The sequence below is a fragment of the Helicoverpa armigera genome, chromosome 5, assembly GCF_030705265.1.
Source record: "Helicoverpa armigera isolate CAAS_96S chromosome 5, ASM3070526v1, whole genome shotgun sequence".
Taxonomy (NCBI): domain Eukaryota; kingdom Metazoa; phylum Arthropoda; class Insecta; order Lepidoptera; family Noctuidae; genus Helicoverpa; species Helicoverpa armigera.
In genome coordinates, this window is record NC_087124.1 from 7019917 (window position 1) to 7039690 (window position 19774).

Here is a 19774-nt window from a genome sequence, read left to right on the forward strand (position 1 = left end):
GCAAGTCTTTTTTCACATAATTATGTACACTAAATACTAAATAAGACCTGCAGAAACATTTCCTGCATCCAAAATTGAGAGGATATTAAGGGAAATAATAATAATAAAATTATGTGATGCATTGAGTATATTTCATATAAGTTGGACTTTTCCATTCTTCACAAGATCAGCAATAGGTTTATACTGCAAGATATGTTGTGATCCCTCTGCAACAAACACAGGTTATTTAGATTGTGCAAGGTTTGAAAAAAAAAAAAATTATTATGAATAATGATATATTTATCATTTTTATTGACAAAAGTCATATTAATTCAACACAGCACACCATGTTTTAAGAAACTGTTTATTGTGTTGGTACTATTTATTGGTGAACCTGTTAGTTATTTCATTCTAAGTAGGGCTGCCATCCGTCCGGGTTTCCCCGGATTTGTCCTCGTTTGGAGGCCGTCCGGGGGCCGTCCGGGCGGGGTTGCAAGAAGTGTCCGGGGAAAACCACTCCACTTTTCATGTAAGGAAGCAACTCAAGGAATTTAAATATATGTAAATAGTAAATGGATTACAAATTAGGTATTATTTTGTTAAAAAAAAATCATACTCGTTCGGGGAAAAAATGCGATTTACGCCAAATGTCTGGGTTTTTTTAATGTTTGTCCGGGTTTGGTGAAATTCGAGATGGCAACCCTAATTCTAAGTAATGCAGTCCAAACCAGACTTCGATAATGTTGTCATTTTGAAGACAAAGAAATTGAAACTTGGCGATGCCAACAGTTTTACAAATAAAAAGTACATATATGACACAGTAAAGGGTACCATACTATGCTGCTTAGTGGGAACAGATGAAGCGTATACCAACCTTCCAAGTCTATTTCTTCATCCTCACCGGCCAGGTCTCCCAGTACAACACCATTCACAGTTTCATTTGCTTTCAAGAACACATGGCTTTGCATATTAGGATGTTCGGCCATTTTATTAGTTTCAAACATTTGCATATTCCCTGGCATTTTATCTAGAACTACAGTCTTCATATGACCCTCCATATTCAACAGGTATTCTTGTGCATACTTGTATTCTGATGGGGTTAGAAAGTTAGTTCCTGAATCCATCCTTTGTCTTTCTTCATTTAATATTGGTATACAATATTTTTCTATTTTATTTAATCTAGTTTTTAGATAGTTACATATAATAAATTTTATTCTACTCAATTCCATTTTATGTATAGTTGCACGTAAGTCTGTTTTTGGGAGTTTGTTTATATTACGCTCCATGTGTTGTATTTGTCCTAACATACATTCTACCATATCATTACGGTGCGGCAATATTTCTGGAGCCAGCCTTTCATTTTGCCAGGCATTTTGAAGAGTTTTGAGTACGGCTTCAGCAGTTATTTCTTCTTCTTCGTTATCACTTAGTTCAATGTTATCATCCGTGAGATCCATCTTTAATCTCTACGATGACGATAAGAAGATTATTAAAACTGTTTCACTCGCTTTAAACGACAATTTAATAATTAAATAAAGTTAAAACAAAGTTACCAATTGATTATTGATACAAAAACAATCTCAACTTTCTTGTGACAGTACTGACAGTATTTAATGTTTGGCATTTTCGGCGAGTTGACAGTTACTAGTTTGACAGTACAGCAGTCATGGAACTGATAAGAAGTCTGAATGACTATGACTTCATAAGTTCCGTTTCTTAATTTAAAAAAAAATTGAATTCCGTACACTGACTTAAGATTTTAAATCATATCTCTTTTTGCAACAAACAGCTCAAGTGAGAGAAAATTCAGAATACCTACTGTAACTTTGCACATGTAGGGAGGTAGGTTTCAGGTAGGGCCGCCTAAGCTAAATTACAAAAATTAATAATTCAAGAACAGCTGGACATAAGATACTTCTTCTGAGTAGAAGAAATAGTTCCGTCGCGTCGGGACGCTGGTAAAACCACTGTTGGAAGCAAGATTTAAAAACAATGACGGATAATCATCTCCCAGCCTTTTCCCAACTACTTACTTATGTTCCAGTTTGCTGTACCTGCCAGTATTTTACAAGGAGCCAAGGAGCGACTGCCTATCGGACTTCCTCAACCCAATTACCTGGGCAATCCAATACCTTAAGGTGATCTTCACACTGCCCCGCATCACGCTGCATCTTGCGTGTCGACGCACCTACGTGCGTTCTTGCGGGAGTGCAGATCTGCATCATCGTGCGGGTTTTTCACGCACTCACGCGCGTAGGTGCGTTTTGTAAATTCACGCACAGCGGCTCTCATCGAGTTCCATTTTCAAATATACACGTCACGCCCATTGAAAATCACGCGCGTCACTGCGGGATCAGTGTGCCATACCTTGCGTTTCGCCCCGCACCTACGCGCGGGTAGTGCGTGTTTCTCCGCATGTATGTGCGTGATCCGCATGAACGCGCGTGGATGCATTTTCAGTGTGTTGGACTATGCGTGTTTTCCATACAAACGGAGATATTTCCATACAACGGAAAAAAACGCATCCACGCACTACGCTGCATCATGCGGGGCAGTGTGATAATCGCCTTATGGTATATCCAACCTTAATGCTATAACCCAATACCATACCTTGGTAAGACTGGTTGTCAGACTTACAGGCCTCTGACTACCCTTAACGACTAATAATGCAAAATTGACTTTCTTTGTGCAAAAAACTTTAACAAGAGTTTTAGCATTTTGCATGGCCCAATATTTATTGTACTGATTTATGTAGAAAGTCAAGACCTCTCTCTCCTCCTTAGGCTTCTATTACCTATGAGACCTACTCCCTTAACGTACCTACCTAATTTTTTAAAATGGTTTATCATCTAAAGTAGGTAAGATGCCAAGTCTTGTGTCTACGAGGGGCCTGATTCAGCTAATGTAATAATGTGACAGTTGGATAATAATGTAATCTCAATAGCAGTTTTAACCTTATCGGGCATTCTGCTACTAATATAAGACGTTCGTATTCCAATGACATTTCATTGGTTTGATATTGGGTAGGTATAGAGTAGTCTACTTATATTGCAATCGTAAATCATTGGCAGACAATATTATTCATTATTTAATCACAGAAAAGGATAAAAAAGTTTATTTAAAAGAAAAAATAGTGGGATGCCACATACGCTTCAATCATAATTGAGTCGTGATTGGAATATGTGAATTGTATATCGCTTAAGTAAAATTAGCAGAATCCAACCCCTGGTGTCACGGTTTTGAAAGTCAGATCGGCAGTAGTACCTCGGGTGCATTCACCCGATGATCAGTGTTTTAAGTCAGGTCAAATACGCTATGAGGACTCTGTTTTTCATCATCCTCCGAGCCTTTTCCCAATCATGTTGGGGTCGGCTTCCAGTCTAACTGGATTCAGCTGAGTACCAGTGCTTTACAAGAAGCGACTGCTTATCTGACCTCCTCAACCTAGTTACCCGGGCAACCCGATACCCCTTGGTTAGACTGGTGTCAGACTTACTGGCTTCTGACTACCCGTAACGACTGCCAAGGATGTTCAATGACAGCCGTATGAGGACTCTGTCTTTAATAAAGTTTATCCATATTCGGAACATAAAGCTACAGATATTACCTAAGGGGGAAAAAGGTGCGATGTAAATGCGACGACAGTTATCGGGTATAATCCTGTTAACGTTATAGACATGTAGATACTTACTTCTTAGCGGCCTCATAACGATATTAGCACAAGAAATGCAGGGATGTAATTTGCAATAACTGCATATTTTTCATTTAAGAGACTTCAACTAGGTACTAAATATACTTATAACTAGCTTTTGCCCGCGGCTTCGCTCGCGTTAAGAAGTATTATTATTAATTAGGTATGGTTTTTGCGGCTTTACTTTTGTTTAGCGTGTGTAAAAAATTAGGGCCTACAAAACTTCTTTGTACACAATATTCTTTACTAATCTGTCATTAGGCGCTAAAACTATTAAGTTATTGGGTGAACTTACTCGTGAGCAAGCAACATAAAACTGTCCATGAGAGAAGCAATGTTCTCTCAAGTCAATACCCGCAAATTTGAGAGTTTGCCCCTGAGACTTATTTACTGTCATGGCAAAGCAGACTTCAAACTAATACATTTTACATCCTTCATCATCCCTTATTTTATCACCCGTGGGGGTTGAATGGGGGTTGAATTAATCAAAATCGTATTTAAGCGAACGTCATCATAAAATTCTGATTCGTCATCAGGACTTCTTCATAAAATCTAAGAAGATGTATACAAACTTTCATCCCCTATTTTATCCCCTTAGGGATGAAATTTATCAAAATCCTTTCTTAAGGGTTGCCTACGCCATAGTAGCTTTATGCATGCAAAGTCTCAGTCCGATCGGTTTAAAATTGACAAAGTTTCATACAAACTTTCATCCCCTATTTTATCCCCTTGGGGGTAGAATTGATCAAAATCCTTTCTTAGCGGATGCCTACGTCATAATATCTACCTGCATGCCAAATTTCAGCCCGATCCGTCCAGTGGTTTCAGCTGTGCGTTGATAGATCACTATGTCAGTCAGTCAGTCAGTCACCTTTGAGTTTTATATATTTAGATTAATATACAGAAATCGGTCGTTTTTGCCACGGCTTGGAACCAGGAGAAAAGCTGTTATATAAGTTACGAATGCAAGGCAGCTGAGCCGACTCAAAATATCGTGCCGTTTTGTCTAAGTTTTTATTCGTCTTTCAGCTACGTAGTAGGTACGAGTAGCTTTTAATAAGCTACCTCAAAAACATATCGAAATTGTGTAGGTGTAGGTGGTCATTTTATCTATATCTAAACGCTCCGAAAGTAATGAACCGATTTGAAAAAATATTTTACTGTTGAAAAGCTTGCTGCCTCCGGGCGGCTTAGGTAGGTTCCGGTCCTGCGCCCACGTGCAAGGAGGACACAGGGGGGTTTTAGCCGTAAGAGTCTGGCATACCTCTCCAAATCTCCCCAGGAGGACTTCCCAAAAAAAAAAACAAGGAACCTATATATTTTATCCTAAAGTGCTATAGGACGCGGGTAAACCTACCCAAACATGCAGCATTTAGTGTACATTTAACCTAGGATATCCAAGCAAAAATAACAAGTATCGAAATGTTTTTTCTTTTATTTTAGGTAAATAATTAACCCCAATGTTATTACGCCGGGCGGTAGGCGACAAAGCCGTAGAATACACTGTTCAATCACCTAAAGAGGTGGATCATAATTCGTAACTATTCGTAGGTAAGTGCAACTGAAAATTTTATTAAAAGGTGACAAAATCAGGCAGCGATTGAGACCAATTTTTCGATACCCTTTACTAGATTAATGTTTTTAACTGCTGTTTAGGAACATATAACCCATATAAGGTTTTACAACAAAATCTAAGAAATAGCAATTACTCTCTGCAATTAATCGGTCGGATTTGAATACTAAAACAGATCACTAAACAATAAATACCTAAGAAGTATCAAAAGTCCAGCCCTGAAGAAAATTGTAACCAAGTACCTATTCTATATATAGGTAATGTGTTCAACGTCTTAGATAAGTAGTCCTATATCTCATTATGAATATTGATTTTCTTCGCGACGTCAGTGTTAATCCTAGAGGAAACATATAAAAGACGTAGGAAAGCCGAGAGCGGCGAGTAGCCTCCACAACCACGGCAGTCCCGCCGCACCAAGGGATTGGTTAAAGTACATTAAAGACTGGAGTAGTTCGTTTCACGATTTTCTTCAGTATTTTTGTAGTAACCATCTCGGCGAGCATCCCTTAATTTTAAGTAGGTGCGACACGTCAGATTTGAGATTCAAATTAATTGTCATTTAGGATTTATTAGTTTTACATACGTTTGTAAAAATTCGAAGGTGAAGGCATCAAGACATCAAGGATGTCGCTGACTCTGGATCCCGGACCCGGCATAGCCGCCCTGCAAGCATGGGGCGGCCAGGTAGCGGCATATGGCGCCTCAAACCAAACCGTCGTGGATAAGGTGCCACCCGATATGCTTCACATGGTCGATCCTCACTGGTGAGTGTAAAACATTATTAACTAACATAACTGTGTAACAAAAATTGCTCCAGTTTATTTATTTTGAAATCCAAAATATTTTTTACAAATGTAGGTACCAGTTTCCTCCAATGAACCCGCTTTGGCACGGACTCTTGGGATTCACTATCGGCTGTCTCGGATTCATTTCTATTTCTGGCAACGGAATGGTCATCTACATTTTCATGTCAACGAAGGTAGGTATATTTATCCCTTTTTTATCTGCATCATCTAATCTGTTGATATTTTTTTTACTAAGCCCTATATTTATTTCTTTACAGAGTCTTAAAACTCCATCCAACTTGCTAGTGGTGAATCTTGCTTTCTCCGACTTCCTGATGATGTGCGCGATGTCTCCTGCTATGGTAGTTAATTGTTACAACGAAACATGGGTATGGGGTAAGTATTAAGCAGATATTATAGTAATATATTCCTTACTAATTCTAGGTACACTTAAATACGAAAGTAGGTAACTCAGTCAGGCTTTACGCCAAAGCTACTGAACCTATAGAAATTTTTGTTGCACGGGTAATCTAGAGCCTAGGAAAGGACTACTAAATAGGCTACTTTTTATCCAGATGCTTAAAGAATCCCCCTTGAGACGCGGACGGAACCGCGGGGAAAAGCCAGTTGTGTATAAAGACGCTAAGTATTTTGTGTTTTTTTGTTTCTAATTTTGGTTGTCTTCCTTTAGGTCCTCTCGCTTGTGAACTTTACGCTTGCGCTGGCTCTCTATTTGGTTGTGCCTCGATTTGGACGATGACAATGATAGCTTTCGACCGCTACAATGTCATCGTAAAAGGTATCGCCGCCAAGCCAATGACCAACAATGGGGCTCTTCTACGTATTCTCGGCATCTGGTTGTTCTCACTTGCATGGACTCTTGCTCCTTTCTTCGGCTGGAATCGGTAAATGTTTATGGTGTCCTTGTGAAAATGCTTAAGTTCCACTGATAAGGTACGTTTTATATATGCATTTCAATATTACAGATATGTGCCGGAAGGGAACATGACTGCGTGCGGTACCGACTATTTGTCCAAAGATTGGTTCAGCCGAAGCTACATCCTAATCTACTCCGTATTCTGTTACTTCATGCCTCTTCTGCTGATCATATACTCTTACTTCTTCATTGTCCAGGTACCATTTGAAAAGAATTCCTAATCTCAGCAATTTTAATGATCCTCTGAGTGAATAATACTTAATCAATACCTAAGAATATTATACCAATTTATTTTGTATTCAGGCCGTAGCAGCTCACGAGAAGGGGATGAGGGAACAAGCTAAGAAAATGAACGTAGCTTCTCTGAGGTCGTCGGAAGCAGCTAACACAAGCGCAGAGTGCAAATTGGCAAAGGTAGAGTCTCGTAATGATCAATTTATACACTTTTACCCAATTTACACCTATTCTTGTATTTTAAATTGCTATTTACTTTTCAGGTAGCGTTAATGACCATTTCACTGTGGTTCATGGCGTGGACACCATACCTTGTGATAAACTACACGGGTGTGTTTGAAAGCGCGCCCATTAGCCCTCTGGCTACTATCTGGGGCTCACTCTTTGCCAAGGCCAACGCCGTTTACAATCCTATTGTATATGGCATCAGGTTTGTGTTTTCGTTCAAATTATTTGTGAGGCACTCAAATATAAAAAATTGTTATAAAGTGACATAAAATAATAAAAATATCGTTTCAGCCACCCGAAGTACCGCGCTGCGTTGTACCAGAGATTCCCATCACTGTCGTGCCAGGCTTCGCCAGACGAGACCGGCTCTGTGGCGTCCGGGGCCACCGCCGTCTCCGAGGAGAAGCCTGCCGCCTAGGCAAGCCACCTCGCCTTATCGACGACAAACCTCTACGACTACGGCTACGCTGCTCTATGGACACACGATTTGCCAAAGCGATATTATTTATTATTTTTATACGCAAACATTTTACATTTGTACAAAGCTATAAACTCGAGCACAGAGCGTGTGCTGGTTGCAAAATATTCAGGTTGTCCACCCTACAAATCGGCACTTGCGTATTTTGAGTTCACGTTTTGGGTATCGAGTTGAACTTGCACACTTTTCTTATAGGTACCTAACATTTGCCTTAAATATAAGTCGACGACATATGAAAAAATACAAAAAAAAAAACAATCAGCGGTATGTCGTCAGGCTACCCCGTTACCCATGAGACTGCTCCTCTTAGATTTAGGCATTGCTCTTAGAAATTTCAATGATGAAACAGGCTCTGTATCTTGGACTAATAAAGTTAAGCAAGCAAAGTGGTTATTATAATCACATTAATCATTGTTTTACTTTTTACCCTTCAAGAGCGGGGCGGGAAGCAGAATTCGCCCTTTACTTTTTGACTAACGCGCACTCGCGGCGGATTACTGGAAATCACAGTGAAGCAAACCCGCTGCTTCTTACCCCGCTGCCACTGTAATTGCATACTAACATTTATTTATCTTAATTGTTTATGCACAAATAAAACTTTTGCAAGACTAACTTATTTTTGTGAGGTCTCGTATGCATTGCTAATACAACGCATGTTAAAAACGGACTGCAGTCAACGAAAGATAAGAAAAGCGTTGACCATTTTTGTATTTACTTAGAAGTAGAAGCAAAATGTTTTTTTGTTTTTAATTTAATTTAATGTCCTTTGAGAGCAACCAACCTTATTGTGCCGAGTAAATGGTCTATTTTGAGAGTTTAACGTTGGGGGCATAGATACTTATTATCTACAGAGAAGACGCATCACAATCCATACAAAATTGCCCATTGCCCCCCCCCCACGTCCTATAACAATGTGACGTATCTCAAAAAAAAAGATAAAAATGTTTTAAAAAATATGGCATACTCACTAATTTTTTTTTACACCTTCATACGAAAAAAATGCTTTAAAAATTTTTCAGGCGCGGTTATGGAAACATAGTTCATAGGTAGTCCTATGAACTATGAGCCCTTTGCCACAGTGAAGGTTTGGAGCTGACCCGATGATGGAGACCAGAGAAGGTCGAGGGAACTCGACAACAAAATATGTAAACTACCTCAGAAGTCGGTGTCTAATGGATGTACCTAAGTTTATTTCCCCACCGACTTCTAGGCCGATGCTCCTAAGAATAGTTTTTTTTTTAGGCTTCAGTGTTTTTGGGAATCGGTTTAATTTTTTGTAAAAAGTTTTGTTTATTTTTGGCTTTTCAGTAACAAGCACAGTTGTCACTATCCGCATAAGTGGAAAGTTCACAATACGAATAATATAAGCCCAAACACGAGGTAGTTTACACATTCAGTTGTTGAGTTCCCTTGACCTTCTTTCGTCTCCATCATCAGGTCAGCTCCAAATCTTTACTGTTGCATAGTGTTATAAGACATACACCTTATAGTCAAGTTTTTATCCTGCGCATGCCTACAACTTTTAAAAGTTGCCCTGAATTTTTCAGGGTTTCCATCATCAGATCCTGACCTGATGGTTATGGGACCACCTGTGAGGTATACCCTATCAAACAAAAAAGTAATTTAATAAAATAGTCCATAAATAGTCCTATGAACGATGTTTCCATAACAGCGCCTGAGCAATTTTTAAAGCATTTTTTTCGTATGAAGGTGTTAAAAAAAAAATTAGAGAGTATGCCATATTTTTTTAAACATTTTTATCTTTTTTTTGACATACGTCACATTGTTATAGGACGTGGGGCAATTTTGATCCATCTTCTTTCTATGATAGGGCGGTGTGGATGCACCATTATGATATTCGAGGGATGCATGCTTCGACCGGTAAAAAGGTTTTTCGATTTTTTACCTAAGTTATTATTTGATATCGTAGCCATTTCATTTGAGGGTTCTTATCAATCGCGGCGTGTTCCAAAAGTTCTTACAATTCGAATGCTATCCGCTATATTGTTATATTTTACCTTAAAAAGTTTATTGGATTACATTTGATTAATGTAATCAAATGTAATCAAATGTAACTGAGCAATTTTTAAAGCATTTTTTTCGTATGAAGGTGTTAAAAAAAAATTAGAGAGTATGCCATATTTTTTTAAACATTTTTATCTTTTTTTTGAGATACGTCACATTGTTATAGGACGTGGGGCAATTTTGATCCATCTTCTTTCTATGATAGGGCGGTGTGGATGCACCATTATGATATTCGAGGGATGCATGCTTCGACCGGTAAAAAGGTTTTTCGATTTTTTACCTAAGTTATTATTTGATATCTTAGCCATTTCATTTGAGGGTTCTTATCAATCGCGGCGTGTTCCAAAAGTTCTTACAATTCGAATGCTATCCGCTATATTGTTATATTTTACCTTAAAAAGTTTATTGGATTACATTTGATTACATTTGATTACATTGGATTACATTAAGAGAGGAGTAGGAGAAATACATAAACAATTTTGATCACGATGCATATGGAATTTATGTTAACTTAGACAAAAAAGCATCAAAACATTTACATTCCAATCCTGCTAACAGTCGAACCAAACTTAAAAACTGTCCCTAGACTTTTAACTCCAATATTGAGGAATTTGAAATAATGCCAATAAAGAAAGTCGTCTGCCTACTGCCTATTCTATACCTAAATATTAATAAATACATACCTACATATATGTACATACATGCTAGTAGGTAGGTATATGTGTAGGTAAACACCTGCCTACCTATATAAAACATGATTTCATACAATGAGATCCAAAGTATAGTTTCAATTTCCATAGTCAACGTAATCCAAACTCTTACGATAGACACTCAGGATAGTCACGAGTCGGTGAATCGGTGCCACTGGCGCTGCGGAACTGCACTGTTTGCGTTGCTATTGTGTTGCTAGGCAACGATTAAAAACAAACAATCCTACTGTATTACTTTTCTCGGCATTTTGTTGTCTCTCTGGACGTTGTTTTAATAAAAATAACTTACACCATGGCGTGCAAAACGTCATACGAACTTCATCACCATTTTCCTAAGTTAGCAGAAGAATCTGGTTTTACTTTTAACACACATAAGCCTCGTGTTCGTATAGACTGGAATAAAATAAGTAAGTGCCTACTATAAGTCATTAAAATAAGATTCAATTATTATTAATCATCAATAATAATAAGCATCTCAACCGAGACATTTTTCCAGTTGAAGGTTTTGTTTATCTACCAATAAATTAATCTAATTACCTGACTTTATTAAAAGTTTATTTGTTTGTTACAGGACTGATCGATATAGATAGTTTAATTAAAGATAGAAAATTTGTTATCATCGAGCAACACTTAAATGATGTGAGGACCAATTTTATCTAAACGTTTTATGAGTTCTTAAGTAGCTATATTTCTCGCAAATTCCCTGTTTCCAGGGGCTATGTCACCCAGCTGCAAAATATTAAACTTTACCTATAACCAATACAATAAAGCTGTAATCTTTTGGCACAGATATTAGATTGCGTGATAGAATCAGAATTCGATGTCCGTATACTGGACGAAGGTGTTCTGAAACTGTTCAGACTTGCACAACTAGCTGTTGAGTACCAACAATTCTGTCGACATTATCTAGACCGCAGCGTCTACGTATTGCGAGAAGAAATAACATCATTAGCACAGGTACCTAATCATAAAAGATAAGATACAATTTATTGCCAACCAAACCATGAATTTATTTTATTACAGGAACTGGATACATGCAAAAAAGATCTTAGAGAAAAGGATGACGAAATACGAAGACTGAGAAAGAGATCTAGACATAGTTTTAAAACTCCGTTGCCATATGGCAACGATAATATAGCAACTATGATTTTAAAAACTCTGTCTCATAAAAGCGACATTTTTCCATCGCCATCGAACGATATGCTTCAATATAACAAATGTAATTATTGCGACAAAGTATTTTTGAATCAACTTTACCTTAAAAGTCATATATCTAGACGACATTCAAACGTCATTGAACCACCCCAAAGAGATATACAAGAAGATGTCACAAACCTCGAAAATACAAAGTTGAGCGCTGAAGTCAATGAACTCAGAAATAAAATAAAAGAAATGGAATTACTTATTGATAATTCAAAAAACCCTGTTAGTACAACAGTCATAAATGAAGGACCCTCGAATATTAGCAATAAAACCCAAGAAATCAAGAAAGACATGAGAGATGCTGAAGTATCAACCAACAACGAAGATTACTTATTAAATAAAATCGCCGAATGGAAAAAAGAGGAACATGAAAATTACAATAAAGAAATGGATAAATTAAAAAACCAGATTATCGAGTCCATCAAAACTTTTAAAGAGAAAGATGCAGAATCCCCTGTTTTAGGTAATCCAAGTGCAGTATTGGAATTACAAGAAACAATTAAACAACAAGGTGCTCAAATACTGGCACTCAAAAAAGAACTTCATGAGTCGGTGAGTACCAAAAATAGCAATAGATTGGCTAGACGCTGCACCATGCCTTGACAAGTTTATTAACCGAAATTGTAACCTATATACCTTCCTACTACCTAACCTGCCTATCTTAGATCTGTTTTTATTACAGCGAATAAAAACAGAAAAAGACAACGCTGATCGAAACAAAGAAGTTGAAGCTCAAGTGTTACTTTGGTCAAGCCGCGCAGAGGCTCAATCTAAGCAATATGAACTATTGCTTCAGAAATTAAACGATGTTGCTAAAGATGCTAGAGAGTCCCGCGCTCTTGCAGAGGCAGAGAGGGAGCGAGCAGCTCAACTACAAGTATTATTGCAACAAAGCGCAAATGTTAACACAAATAAAAATGTAGAAAGTACTGATGAACAGCCTACAGTAAGTACCTAACTATAATACAATGATAATACGGAGTCCTTAAATTCTATGATTAATTATTTTGGATTTCAGACTCCCAGCAAAAAGACGACAAACGTCAACTTTCCCAGTACTAGAAAAAAGACCATAAAAAAGAAGACGAACACAAATCAATCTGATCAAGAAGCTAACCGACAAACCCTAGAAAAGCTACACCGTAAGGCACAAGAACTGTTAAATAATGGCTCTATAACATCCAGCTCTTCGGACATCTCAAGTATGGAGAGTGATAAGCCTGTTCTAACGAAGCCTAAGGACGTAAGAGGAATTGTTAATCATAAAACAGAATTATCCAATAGAGTCAAAACTGCGGAAGATAAACCTCAACAAACGTTAAATGCACATGATTTCAAAATTTCAAATACGAAGGTACCAAAAACAAAGAAAGAAAAAACAAAATCCAATCACGTCAAGATAACAAAAGAGGCAAATTTACCAAGTGTCAACCCTGGAAGGTGAAGAATTACCCATTAATTTGTTTGCTGACTCAAAAAATTAAAGTTACAAGAGTGACTGTTCTATAGTTTTATTAACTGCTTACACTTCTTACAGCCCGCTGAAAATAGTAAGAGCTAAGATTACTGAAGAAGTAAACAATCGTTTAGTGTTAGCTGGTGTGGATCCTCTTAAACCTAGACTCCCTCGAAGTGTGTTCCAAAAACAACGTTTGCAAATACACCAGCAGCAAGAACTAAAAGCTAAGGTAAGGTAACGAACGAAGATACTTATAGACATTTTCTTTCTGTTTGGAGAGTGATCGAATAGTTATAAATATAAAACTTTATTTATATTTTTTATTGTTATTGCAGATAAATTCTGCTCATGAAAAAGTGAGACATAAAATATTGGCTTACTTAGATTCAAGTACAACAAATGTAAAAAAGGAAGTTACTCAAGTACAGGACTACGTATCTCCAACAAAAGCAACAAAACCTTTCAAAAACTTGACAACTGTTATATCCAACGTCAGGACAAAAGCCTTATCCCTGGTTAAACTTAATGACCCTAACGTGAAAGATAAGCGTAAATCGCTGAACGCTGAAGTTGCAAAACGCGCTATGTCTTTACTGAGAACTCCACCAGGGTCAACATCTACCAGTCCGGTTGCTACGAAACGTAGTCCTTTGAAGGATTTTAATATCAAACGAAATGTTCCTCACAAAACTTTAAATACGCCCGTAAAAAGAGATCCCGAAGTCAATGAAGTGAAAAGTAAAGGCAATGATCTTAAACATAATTCTCATAACATGCAACAAAAGGTCTCCAGGATTAGTTCGGAAGATGGCTCTGATGAAAGCGATCATAAATATTATAATACAACGAGTAGTGTACAGCAGGCATCAAAATCCATCGACAGTTTGATAAAATCACCTGCACGAAGACCTTCTTCCGCGGCTGCTGACTACAACCACACTGTCAAAAAATATACAATCAGTGATGATAGCCTGCTACGCACGCAATCGGCCACTAGTCTGATTGAACGACCGTTGGATTCAAATGGAATCAGTAACAAATTACCTCTCAGAAATAGTGAAAAAAGCAGTGATGAAGCGGAATCGTCGATAGACATTCCGGTAAAAAAATATGTTTTGGAAGATAATACCCAAAACACTATAAAACAAACAAAAAGTGTTTTAAAAAATGCTAGCTCCACATCTTCTTTAAATAAGAAGAAAGTTATTTTCGATATGGATGCAATCCAAATGAAATCCGTGAGTGCATCACCGTCCCAAAGCATTACAGAAAAAAGCGATGGCAATGAGAAGTATGAACTGGGATTAGTTAACCTCGATGGTGAAGAATGGGATATATCTAGGTAAGTAGTTGACTACATAATTAAGCAAACTGATATATTTTATAGTTTATTTTATTTACGCACTCGGTAGCCGAGATGTCATAAACTCATAACGCAAAATCTCCTAAGAAAGTAACGCGCCAAAATGCCGGTGTTCTTGGGACGACTATGAAACTCGCCTATTATCTTCAAAATAAAATCAATCATTCAGGACCGATCTTTGTCAAATTGGTTTTAACAAGGAATCCGACCGCTCCGTTAGTTCTAGATTAAGTAATCTGGAGACTGATCACGCCCACCTTACCTATGTACGTTACTTGACCTATACACAAGAAAACGCCTGACCTACCTTCCTTGTAGCATCTTTGCAATCTTTCATTTTCTCTGAATTTAATATACCTACCTACAGACACTGACAGGCATTCTAAATTGTTTACAGTATCGAAAACGAACCACTGAAAAATGACACAAAAATCCAACAAAATATAATTCGCACGACAAGTCCGAAGATTGCAGAATTAAAAGAAAAAATCGAATCCCAACTAGCACGACGTAATGACACTCCGACTGCTCCACTCGTTGGAGCTATAGACGTACTGGCTGGCTCTATGGGGAAAGCTGCAAGTTTAGCAGGTAGCAATACTAGTCTCGGCAGTTCCATTTTAGATGATTCTGAAAGTGTACCAGTCGTGAATCACAAAACCTATGTTAAACCTAAACCAATGAGAGTTGCCGCTAAAGACGAAAGCGACTTGGACATCTCAGAATTTAGTATGGACGGTATAGTTAATAAGAATGAGTCTTTTTGATTGTATAATTAAGTTTAAGCGAAGGTATTGAATTAGTGCGTGTTTTAATTTATACCTACAAATAAATAATTTCTTTCTTATTCTGCCTGTTCAATTAACGCAACCCAGTCTGAAAAAATTGGAAATATACTTCTATCTATACTAATATTATAAAGCTGAAGAGTTTGTTTGTTTGTTTGAACACGCTAATCTCAGGAACTACTGGTCCGATTTGAACAATCAATCGAACAATTCGGTGTTAGATAGCCCATTTATCGAGGAAGGCTATAGGCTACTTTTTATCCGGGTTCGTGCAGAGGTTCCCACGGGATGCGGGTGAAACCGCTGGCAGAAGCTAGTCTATAATAAAGAGGAAATATTTGTATGTTTGTTGATCCCCAAAGGCTCCGAAACTACTGAACCGATTAGAAAAATTCTTTCACCGTTGCGAAGCTACATTATCCCTAAGTAACATGCTATATTTTATCCAGGTACGGGCTTTACTGGGAAATCAGCTAGTAATAATAATTAGGTAATATGGATCGTCCGTACGTATGCTGTCCAAAACATAACCCACGATGTCTTTTGAAATTCATATATTCATTTACTAACGGTCGCCCGCGTACAATTTTTTTTTATCGTAAGCGGGCTAACTACAAATTTTAAGATCCTCACTTCTAAAACAGGACTACCATGCGAACTATCGACCCCCGTTTAACCCCATAAGGAATAGATTTTGGGAAAATCCCTCCTTAATGCATGTCTACCTTCTACAAAGAACCTACCTCCCTTCAAGTTTGTAAGAGTTTATAGTTTCTGAGACTTCGTAATTAATCAGTGCGTAGGTACTACGTGCTTTTACCCGTTTTTACTCGAGTACCGAGTTAACGACTTCCCGACCCGAGTAAAATATAGCGGATGTTACACGGGGATAGTGTAGCTTCCGAACAGTGTATTTACTTATGTACGCTCTATGAACTCCCCTATGTACAGTCTGTGTACTCCCCTATGTAGGTATTTCCTTATATAGACTCTATGAACTTCCCTATGTACTCCCCTGTTTTTCTTTGTGTACACTCTCATGTACTCCTCTTTATACACTCTATGAACTCCCCTATGTATTTCGTTATGTACCTACACTTTGTGTGCTCCCCTATTTATTTCCTTATGTACTTTGAACATCAACCCCCGTTTAACCCCATAAGGAATAGATTTTGTTAAGTATTTAATTTACCACAAAATTGTCCTTTACATCGTACGACTTCAATGAATATCTTAGGAATAGCAGATCTAAAAATAACAACAAAGCAAAATAATGATCGAGTACCTACTGCGCGCACTACGTGCACAGCCCTAGGACTACTGAACCGATTTGGAAAATTCTCTCACTGTCGGGAAGAGCTACCCTATCCCCGTGAAACATCGGCTATTTTACCTAGGTACGGGAAGTCGTTCCCACGGGACGCGAGTAAAACCGGGTAAAAGCGAAATACTACTCACTGATAAATTACGAAACCAGAACCAGAAACTATAAACTCCTACGAACTTGAAGGGTGGTACCTGGGTTCCTTATAGTGAAGACTGCGTTAAGGAGGGATTTTAAGTTTTTTGGGTACTCCTTAGGGGGTTGGTAGTTCGCATGGAAGTCCTGGCGGATCTATAAAAAATTACTGGATGATAACCTAAGATTAGAGATGATAATACTCGTATATTTGTGTGTGTGATAGGTCGACAGTACCTACATAACTGGTTAATGTAGGTTGTGTGTAGGTGGTTAAACCACCTACCACCTAGACTAGTTACGGAAACAGGTATCAAAAAGAATAGTCGTTACTTTCATAGAAGATTTTTATTTCAAGTAAAAATTTGATTAACATTACTTCACAGAGACCTACTACAGAGATCAGTAGTCCAGTTCGTGTTGTAGATACATTGAAGATACCTGAAAAAAATATATTAAAATATTAGTAACGATCCAAAAATAACAGATAAGCTTCATTGATTTCTTTGGCATAACGCCTCAGAAAGAGCCTCTGTGTAATCAAAGAATTTTCAGAGTAGGTAAGTGAAAGTCATCATTTAATTTTTCATTTATTTATCAATGTTAAAATTGATAAATAAATGAAATACTACACAATACAAATGTAATTGTCACATTATATGATCTAAATTCTAAAATAATTAATTAATTAAACATTATTGGGAGATTTGCAGTGTGAATGAAGTTAATTGTATAAAATACGTATCAGCACCAGCTTTGAAGAGCTCAGCCAGATCAGAAACCCTAAAAATATGTTATATTAATTTCTATTACCAATTTCGAAAACTAAATAATTCAGAAAATTTTATTGTAGAATACTCACCAAATGCAAAGAAAAAGGCCATAACATCCGTTTTTAACTTACCAATGACGAAACTATTAGGGAGAAAACCTCAGGACATGAGCAAACACTATGAGATTGGGCTTATTATATTTATTTTGCATAAAAATATGTCTATGTCTCCTTCTTGGTGTCGGTCTTGCCACCACGGATTCTTCCAGTTCTGCGGGCAGCAATAAGACCGACCTTGCGACCGGCGGATGTTCCTCGCTTGACAGTCGAAGCCTTACCTGTGATAATATTATTTCAACATCATTAGTATTAATATTTTCATTTTATTCAAATAAAAATAGGAGTATTATCCAAAGTGATAACTTACCAATGTGTTGATGGTTACCACCACCGTGAGGATGCTCAACGGGGTTCATGGCCACACCACGTACATATGGCCAGCAGTTACGCTTCACCTTGTACTTGTGGTATGCACGTCCAGCCTTCAAGATGGGCTTGTCAATACGACCACCGCCAGCAACAATACCTGCACAATCATGATAAAAATTAACAACCTGACAAACAATTATGTATTGAGAGATATTATAATGAGCATCAGAAAGAGCCTCTGTGTAATCAAAGATTTTTCAGAGTAGGTAAGTGAAAGTCATCATAATAAAAAAACACCATTTTGAACATTTAAAAAGTTGTTTTTTTTCCATATTTTATCAATTGTGTCATTTACTTCTGCATAATTATAAATCAAAATAACACAAACAACAGATTAACAGTACTCACCAACCATGCCTCTGTTGCTGGATGGCAGGACTTTCTTGGCTCCAGAGGGCAGCTTTACCCTGGTACGCTTGGCATCAGGATTGTGGCCGATAACAGTGGCAAAGTTTCCAGAGGCACGAGCCAGCCGACCTCGGTCACCCATTTTCTCTTCTAAGTTGCATACAATGGTACCCTCAGGCATAGCACCCACAGGCATAACATTTCCTGAAAAATCACAAACATATTTTAAAAATGTTAATCACTGTTTCTGCATATAGAAATATGGGCTATGCCTGTAAAGTTGATTGATTTTGCTGCAATGCAATTGTATTCATCATCAAACTGATAATTACTTGTTGATAATACACACAAACATCTAAAATTGGTCAAGAAACATTTTGTAGCTTTAAAATTTCAATGATTTCGTAGGGACATCAGATTCTGCTTCTTCGGTGCATTTGCCTTGTTACTCCAGTAGTCACATAGTGCAACTGCAGGGATCGATTCTCAGGTCGGCCCAATCGCTTTGTAAGTTTTAAGAAACTTTAAAATTTTGTAACTGACTGTTCTTAGGGAGAACAGCCACTCTGGACAACAAACTGATTGGACACCATATCTATTACAAGTGCTCTCTATGTTATTGATAAAATAAATATGTAAAACTTGATTTACAACTTGTTTTAATATATCTATTAGAATACTCGATTGTAACATGTTAGTAGGAACTGATTGTTGATTTTCTGAACTTTTATGTTTAAACAGAACTTTAAAGTGTTACATACCAACTTCAAGGGTAGCTTTCTTGCCGCAGTAAACAAACTGGCCAGTGTAGAGACCCTCGGGGGCAATGAACAATTCCTTGCGGGTCTTGAACTTGTATGGGTCACGGAAGTGAACAACTGCCAGAGGGGCACCACGGCCGGGGTCGTGGATGATGTCCTGAAAATAATATATTGTAAGTAAACTGAAAATGAAGACAAAGCTTACCGATACTTGGATCATGCAAATAAAGATTACCAATAGCTGGTACAGGGAAATAGTCTGTATATTGTAGGCATAATACATAGGTTCAAAGCTGCAGATTTCTGATGATTTAAATAACAGTCATGAGTAGATAAATCAACGTCCTAGTTCACCAATTGCTATATTATCTTGCACATATTATCTTAGTTTTTTATTTGTGGTTATAATTGACTACTAATTTTAACTCATTAGAAATAGGAAAACAAGGAGCACTGGCCTATCTTACCAGCGATGAATTTAACTTAGCGAAC

The 19774-nt window shown here is 37.5% G+C and overlaps 4 protein-coding genes across 7 annotated transcripts in view; 2 read left to right on the forward strand and 2 right to left on the reverse strand.

The window, feature by feature from the left end:
* Positions 1-109: 109 nt before the first annotated feature.
* Positions 110-1587, reverse strand: LOC110383674 (DNA replication complex GINS protein SLD5). Its single transcript, XM_021344477.3, has 2 exons — positions 854-1587; positions 110-206 (listed from the first exon to the last, which is right to left on the reverse strand). Exons 1-2 carry the CDS (start codon positions 1434-1436, stop codon positions 133-135), a joined length of 657 nt encoding a protein of 218 aa, XP_021200152.3. The 5' UTR covers positions 1437-1587; the 3' UTR covers positions 110-132.
* A 4001-nt stretch (positions 1588-5588) lies between these two features.
* LOC110378494 (opsin-1) lies at positions 5589-8313 on the forward strand. 2 transcript variants are annotated; one of them, XM_021337898.3, is made up of 9 exons: positions 5589-5759; positions 5845-6007; positions 6102-6222; positions 6307-6424; positions 6720-6933; positions 7015-7162; positions 7269-7379; positions 7463-7629; positions 7719-8313. In XM_021337898.3, exons 2-9 carry the CDS (start codon positions 5868-5870, stop codon positions 7843-7845), a joined length of 1146 nt encoding a protein of 381 aa, XP_021193573.1. In that variant the 5' UTR covers positions 5589-5759; positions 5845-5867; the 3' UTR covers positions 7846-8313. The 2 variants fall into 2 exon arrangements, with proteins under 2 accessions (XP_021193573.1, XP_021193492.1); XM_021337817.3 differs by having other exon boundaries at positions 5610-5763.
* Positions 8314-10862: 2549 nt separating this feature from the next.
* Positions 10863-15480, forward strand: LOC110378418 (cilium assembly protein DZIP1). Its single transcript, XM_021337696.3, has 9 exons — positions 10863-11047; positions 11212-11279; positions 11430-11597; positions 11664-12395; positions 12526-12789; positions 12862-13283; positions 13381-13531; positions 13638-14644; positions 15063-15480. The coding sequence occupies exons 1-9, from the start codon at positions 10933-10935 to the stop codon at positions 15430-15432; spliced, it is 3297 nt and encodes a 1098-aa protein (XP_021193371.3). The 5' UTR covers positions 10863-10932; the 3' UTR covers positions 15433-15480.
* A 2390-nt stretch (positions 15481-17870) lies between these two features.
* The window catches only part of Rpl8 (Ribosomal protein L8), a 33342-nt gene continuing 31438 nt past the window's right edge, over positions 17871-19774 (reverse strand). For all 3 annotated transcript variants that reach the window (XM_064034557.1, XM_064034556.1, XM_021345573.3), the window contains exons 3-6: positions 19283-19439; positions 18522-18725; positions 18112-18270; positions 17871-18022 (exon numbers count right to left, since the gene is read on the reverse strand). In XM_064034557.1, coding sequence (XP_063890627.1) covers positions 17907-18022; positions 18112-18270; positions 18522-18725; positions 19283-19439 — 636 coding nt within the window. In that variant the 3' untranslated portion in view covers positions 17871-17906. The remainder of the gene's footprint in view (positions 18023-18111; positions 18271-18521; positions 18726-19282; positions 19440-19774) is intronic.

Excerpts from the sequence above, each read along its gene's own strand:
- LOC110383674 (XM_021344477.3), bottom strand. The coding sequence starts at position 1,436 with ATGGATCTCACGGATGATAACATTGAACTAAGTGATAACGAAGAAGAA. Across the intron at positions 207-853 it reads TGAAGAAATAGACTTGGAAG|AGGGATCACAACATATCTTG; the intron begins GTTGGTATACGC and ends TGTTTGTTGCAG.
- LOC110378494 (XM_021337898.3), top strand. The coding sequence starts at position 5,868 with ATGTCGCTGACTCTGGATCCCGGACCCGGCATAGCCGCCCTGCAAGCA. Across the intron at positions 6,008-6,101 it reads CACATGGTCGATCCTCACTG|GTACCAGTTTCCTCCAATGA; the intron begins GTGAGTGTAAAA and ends TTACAAATGTAG. Across the intron at positions 6,223-6,306 it reads ACATTTTCATGTCAACGAAG|AGTCTTAAAACTCCATCCAA; the intron begins GTAGGTATATTT and ends ATTTCTTTACAG.
- LOC110378418 (XM_021337696.3), top strand. The coding sequence starts at position 10,933 with ATGGCGTGCAAAACGTCATACGAACTTCATCACCATTTTCCTAAGTTA. Across the intron at positions 13,284-13,380 it reads CCAAGTGTCAACCCTGGAAG|CCCGCTGAAAATAGTAAGAG; the intron begins GTGAAGAATTAC and ends CACTTCTTACAG. Across the intron at positions 14,645-15,062 it reads GAAGAATGGGATATATCTAG|TATCGAAAACGAACCACTGA; the intron begins GTAAGTAGTTGA and ends AATTGTTTACAG.